The following is a 6,171-nucleotide window of genomic DNA, read 5'->3' as shown; positions in this document are numbered from 1 at the left end:
AGGCTATAGTAACCAAAACAGCATGGTATTGGCCTAAAAATAGAGACATAGACCAATGGAACAGAACAGAGAACCCAGGTATAAAACCATTTACATATGGCCAATTGATCTTTGACAAAGCAGACAACAATATAAACTGGGGAAAAGAAGCCCTATTCAGTAAATGGTGTTGGGAAAATTGGATAGCCACATGCAGTTGAATGAAACAGTATCCATATCTCTCACCACTCACAAAAATTAATTCAAGATAGATAAAAGACTCAAACTTAAGGCATGAAACCATAAGAACTCTAGAAGAAAATGTTGGAAAAACTCTTCTAGATATCAGCCTAGGCAAAGAATTTATAATCAACACCCCAATGGCAATCACAGCAACAACAAAAATAAATAAATAGGATTTGATTAAATTAAAAAGTTTCTGCACAGCTAAGGAAATAATCAGCAGAGCAAATAGACAGTCTACAGAATGGGAGAAAATATTCACAAGCTATACAACAAATAAAAGGCTAAAAACCAGAATCTACAAAAAACTCAAGCAAATCCCCACGAAAAAAACAAACAAACCCATTAAAAAGTGGGCAAAAGACATGAACAGAAGCCATCAAAAGAAGATAGACAAATGACCAATGAACATATGAAAAAATGCTCAACATCATTAATGATCAGGGAAATGCAAATTAAAACCACAATGAGATGCCACCTCTCCCCAGTTAGAAAGGCTTTTATTAAAAAGTCCAAAAACAATAGATGCTGGCATGGATACAGAGAGAAAGGAATACTCACACACTGTTGGTGGGACTTCAAATTAGTACAACCTCTATGAAAAACATTATGGGGATTCCTCAAAGAACTAAAAGTAGACCTACCATTTGATCGAGTAATCCCACTACTAGGTATTTACCCAAAGAAAAAGAAGTCATTTTATCAAAAAGACACCTGCTCACAAATGTTTAATACAGCACAATTCACAACTGCAAAGATGTGGAATCAACCCAAGTGCTCATCAATTCATGAGTGGATTAACAAAATGTGGTATATGTATACTATGGAATACTATGCAGCCATGAAGAAGAATGAATTAAGACCTTTTGCAACAATTTGGATGGAACTCAGACCACTATCCTAAATGAGGTATCTAAAGAATGGGAAAACAAACACATGTACTCACTATTAAATTGGAACTAACAGATGAGCACACATGTGCACACAGGGGAGTCCAACTCAATGGAAATCAAGTGGGGGGTAGGGGGAGAAGGTAATGGGTTAAAACCTACCTAACGGGTACAGGGAACACTATCTGGGTGATAGGCACACTTATGACCCTGACTCAAGCATGAGAGAATCGATACATGTAACCAAAAACATTTGTACCCCCATAATATTTTGAAATTTTAAAAAAATAAATAAAGAATGGGAGCCCTAAGTCAAACTATCTAAAAAAATAAAAAATCCTTCCACTATCACTTTTTTGCTATGTTCACTCTTAGGACAAGTTAATTAACTTTTCTGAGCCCCAGTTTTCTCATTTGCAGTTAGTAACAGTATCAGCCTCATTAAGATTGTGGTGCTATTACATAGGATTATATACGGAAAGTGCTTAGCGGAATGTTTCCTCTATTCATATATTCAAGTAATCAGTAAATACCTATTAATAATAGTATATTTGAAGATATTGTAAAAGAAAAAAATTACGTTCAAGTGAGATCCTTCAGAAATATCTTCAGTGAAATATGTTCTATGGAAGAGATCCAAGAAAACCATCTTTTGAAAGCTTTTAATCTTCCAAAGCTTATAAAACTTCCCAAGGCCTCATAATATTGTAAAACAACAGGCAGACTCAGTTGTTCTAATTCAGCATATTCCTCTGTCATGGTTTCAAACTTCTTCGCTCATAATCTCTCTAAAAGATTTTTTTTTTTATTTCAGCATATTATGGGGGTACAGATGTTTAGGTTACGTATGGTGCCCTTGTAAAAGATTTTTTTTAAACCAGTGTACCCCTTTGCATACTTAAGTTTACTTTCTTATTATAGGTTTTTAAAATTTATTTTTCATTATTAGGAAAGAGAAATTTATATGTTTCATGAAATAAAATAAATTAGGACTGATTAATTGAAATAAATCATAATATGATCTGATGAAATAGGTTGTAACTATCTTATTGAATAACATGTACCTGATCTATAAACACATCTGAGAAATCACTATTGCCTGTGTAGGAATTAAAGTTAGTTTCCTGCTCTGCAAGACTGTGTTTAGAACTTTAGAGTTATACATTTGACTACTTTTTCAAAGTTTTCAAAGAAAACTTCATACTCTTATTTTTTCTGATAAGCTTTATCTCTGAAGCATCTTAAGTGGGAGAACCACTATTCTTGAATCTTGATGGCCTTTATAGAGACATGAAGGAAAGATGGCAGAAATAAAGCCGAAATTAAGCTGCCCTGAAGCTCAGCTTTTGTTCTCATGAGAACACTTCTGAGTTGTAGGCAGAGGCCTCAATATTTTCCTATATGTTTTGAATTTCTGTATTTAACTCAGCCAACCACTGAGAACTCTTCTCTTTGAGGGAACTTCTTTCAGTTCATAAGAAAAATGGAAGGATAATTTTCCACATGATCAACGAACAGAAAATAGTATCAGTACATTTATAGCCTGTTTCAACAAGAGAGAGAGACAAAGAGAGACAGAGACAAGGGTTTTAAGTGTTATAACTGCTGAAAGGAACAAGAACAATTTTCCTTTTTCATAAGATCACTGGTTCTTGCGTTGTAGAGGAAACAGTCACAGAATTTGAAACTTAATTGATATCAAAAGGTTATGCAGACAGCTCAAAAACTGTTAGGCAACATTCACACCCACGAAGTTTCCTGAACTAATATCTTGGAAAGAGCTGAAATTCACCTTTGCAACATCAATGAAGGAAAGATCACAGAATTCTTGAGCTAGAAGCATATTGAAAATATTTAGTTCACGGATGGGGGGCGAGGACAACATCTACGTTCCCATCCCGCAGGCGTCTGGAAAGTTCCATATCCCACTTTTCTGCATCCAAACCTTAAAGATCCTTCAAGTCCGGTTTCCGCGCTCTTCCCAGTGCCAGAAGTGCTGAGCTCACCGTGCAGTCCCTGCCTTTGGCCTCAGGTCTTTCTCCACCTTTAGATTTCTGTTACCGAGGGCGTCCAACCCAGGTTCCTGCGGCCCGAGGGGGCAGGTGGACTCCGTCTGCGCCGCGCCATTGGGCCAGTCAGGCGGGACCTAACGGCTCCTGGCAAAGACCCACGCGGCCCCATAGGGCCCACTCACGCCGTTCAACCCCAAACCCCACCATCCAGCTCAACTCCCCTCTGACGTGAGAATGTGTGGGGCGGGGCGAAAGTGAATCAAGAGTGAAAATAATAACCCGAATCGACAGCCCATCCGCCGCGCTCGCCGCTCCAAATGCCACACACTGCATGGACTAGAGGCGGGAAAGGCCCCGGCGTCCACTCAAAGGTAACGAGGTCGCGAGTTGGTCCCGTAAGTCGCGTGAAGCGACAAGACCACGTCTACCTAACTACAGACGCTCCTCATTGGACCAACTCTCCTCGCTAACGGTCGTCCAAGCCGCCTGCTATTTCCCTAGGGCCAACGTCGAAAAACCGCCCTCGTGCCCGCGCCCAGCGCACGGCGCCTGCGCACAGTCTCCATCGGTAGACTGAGGAGCTGTCAGTGCGCATGATCTACCCTTGATCTCCGCCCCGCTGATTTTGTACACCGTTTCTGAAGCCAGATGGCTTGCGCATGCGTGCCTGCGGTAGCTGCTTCTGACCCCATAAAAGCGAGAAGCGGCGGGTATTTGCTGCGGGGCCTGCCTGAAGTCGCTGTGCTTCCTGTCTTCCACGCTGTACTGGCGGAAACTCAAGCCCTGGAAAAGAGGTTCCGGAGCTGGGCTGGCCTGGCTGGAGACGGCAGCATGGAGACTGGGACTGAGGACCCAGGACTAAAACGTCGTCCGACGCTGGCCTCTTCCTGGGATGCCGCACGCGGGGCCCTGACCCAGAGTCTCCTTCTCAGCCAGGCTGGTCTCGGCGCCCACGACTTCGACTGCGAAGAGCTGCTGGCGCCGCCTGCTTCGGGGCAGGATCTGGTGATTTTGAAGAGAAGCCTGAACAGCCAAGATGAAAGCCCCTGCTTCCTCTACCTGAGGTGTGACCCTAACGGAGGTGAAGAAATCGTTTCTGTTGGCATTCTCAGTTCTGCAAGAAATATGGAAGTATACTTAGGAGAGGAGTACTGTGGAACCAGTCGGGGCAAGAATGTTGGTACTGTCCTGGATGACAGTGAACATGAAAAGATTATTTTGTACAAAAAATATCTAAAATTGGAATCTCACACATGCTTGTCAAATAAAGTTGCTGTCCTTTGGTGAAAAGCAGTGTGTATTCATCAGTAAAGTTGTGGTACACATGAGATCGGTTTTGGCAAATTCGTCAAAAAGCTCTCCTGCTCTAGGATCAAGGATAGACCTTGACAAGGTCCAAAGCATAATGGAATCCATGGGATCAAAGTTATCACCTGGAGCTCAGCAACTGATGAATATGGTTAGATTCCAGCAGCAGAATTGCATTCCCGTTGGAGAACAGCTTCAGTCGGTTTTGGGAAATCCTGGATACAAGCATGTGATTGGACTGCACTCATCATCTACCTTAGGAGCCTTAGACAAGTCATCCTCCACACTTTTTCCTTTTAGAACTGGATTGATGTCTGGAAATGTGACAGAAAACTTAAAAGCTTACATCGACAAAAGTACACAGCTTCCTGGTCAGGGGAATACTGCAAACCTTAGCGAGTGTAAAATTATGCCACAAAATCATTCCCTTCTTGAAAAAGATCTTAAAAATGTAGTATCCTCTTTCTTACCAAAGAAAACAATTGACAACGCAAATATACCTAACTCTGAGTTGCTGCCTTTTCTCCAGAATTTGTGTAGTCAAGTTAATCATCTCCATGTGGGACATAAGGCTGAGTGGCAGGAAAACATCACCAAGCCCAGTGAAGGCATTCTTGGTGTTGGAATGGAAGAACAATCTGTTTGCTCCTACCTGGAAAAGATTCTTTCTAAAAACATGGAACTGCTGGAAAAGAAACTTACAGAGTACATTGATCAGCGAATATGTAAACTCCAGGAGCACATAGATGATAAGATTGCTTTGTTAATGGACTTGCTGCAAAATCCCAACTCCCCGCCCACCGGGATACCTCTAAGACATTATGACTCCAGAGAAAGACTTTCAAATGGAGAGATAAGCTCTCAACATATACAATGTACTGCAGATATCTATTGCATATTTATTACAAAGCCAAAACCCAAAAATGTTTCTGAAAAGCAAGGATTTAATGTCCTTTGAAGGATCATAATCTTACTTAACATAAAGTGACCTCAGTGTTCATTTTTACTACACTTGTTCTTGTAAATCCAGTACTTTACACTATGAGTTAACATGATACAGTCATAAATTATTTTTGCTAGCAAGATTTTTCACTCTTACAGAAATTTATGCATGCTTGTATTGCTTAAGTGTATAAATTTTTAAGAATTTCTAATTCAGTTCATTAGTTTGTATTGTATATGTGTTTAAAGTGACTTATTTAGTAAAAGGCGAAAGATTTATAAGATCTGAAGAGAAACCAGAGTATGAAGTGACTTATTTATACAAAGACCTTATTATATAGTTTTAGGAATATGAAAAATAACGCTTAGAGTGTTTGATTTTTTTTCTTTTTCTAATTGTCTTGGAAAATTGGGTAGTTAAGACTTGGAACCTTTAATTCAGATCACTAATTTACATTTTGTGTTGTTTATCTGAGATAATGAGTAAGATGCAATCGATGTTTGGCATGTGTAAAATTAGTTCACACGGTCTGTTTATATTATTTGTTTCATAACAGCATAGCTGTAGATAGGAAAGTAAACAATCAGAACCGGCCTGTTCTTTGTTAGGATTAGTACTTTGGATTTGGTGTTTCGTGTAAAACAGGAGCAGTCGTCTCATTTGACCTCAGTAAGCCCAGATAGTATTAGGAAGTCTCTCTTTTTGAACAACTGATACATGTTTTTCTCCCCCAGAGTCCTTTTCTGGCGTGTTTACCATATGAAATGCTGAGGCTCTGCATGGAAGGATTAAGGCA

The 6,171-nt window shown here is 40.2% G+C and overlaps 1 protein-coding gene across 1 annotated transcript; it reads left to right on the top strand.

The window, feature by feature from the left end:
• Window positions 1–3,932: 3,932 nt before the first annotated feature.
• On the top strand, window positions 3,933–5,390 carry LOC105817181 (uncharacterized protein C10orf88-like). Its single transcript, XM_012652813.1, is given in 2 exon segments — window positions 3,933–4,371; window positions 4,373–5,390. Coding segments are annotated over 2 exon segments (1,434 nt in total). The 5' UTR covers window positions 3,933–3,955.
• Window positions 5,391–6,171: the final 781 nt, after the last annotated feature.

Source organism: Propithecus coquereli, unplaced genomic scaffold, assembly GCF_000956105.1.
Source record: "Propithecus coquereli isolate 6110/MARCELLA unplaced genomic scaffold, Pcoq_1.0 Scaffold40, whole genome shotgun sequence".
NCBI classification, from domain to species: Eukaryota; Metazoa; Chordata; class Mammalia; order Primates; family Indriidae; genus Propithecus; species Propithecus coquereli.
This window is presented reverse-complemented; position numbering and strand designations above follow the sequence as displayed.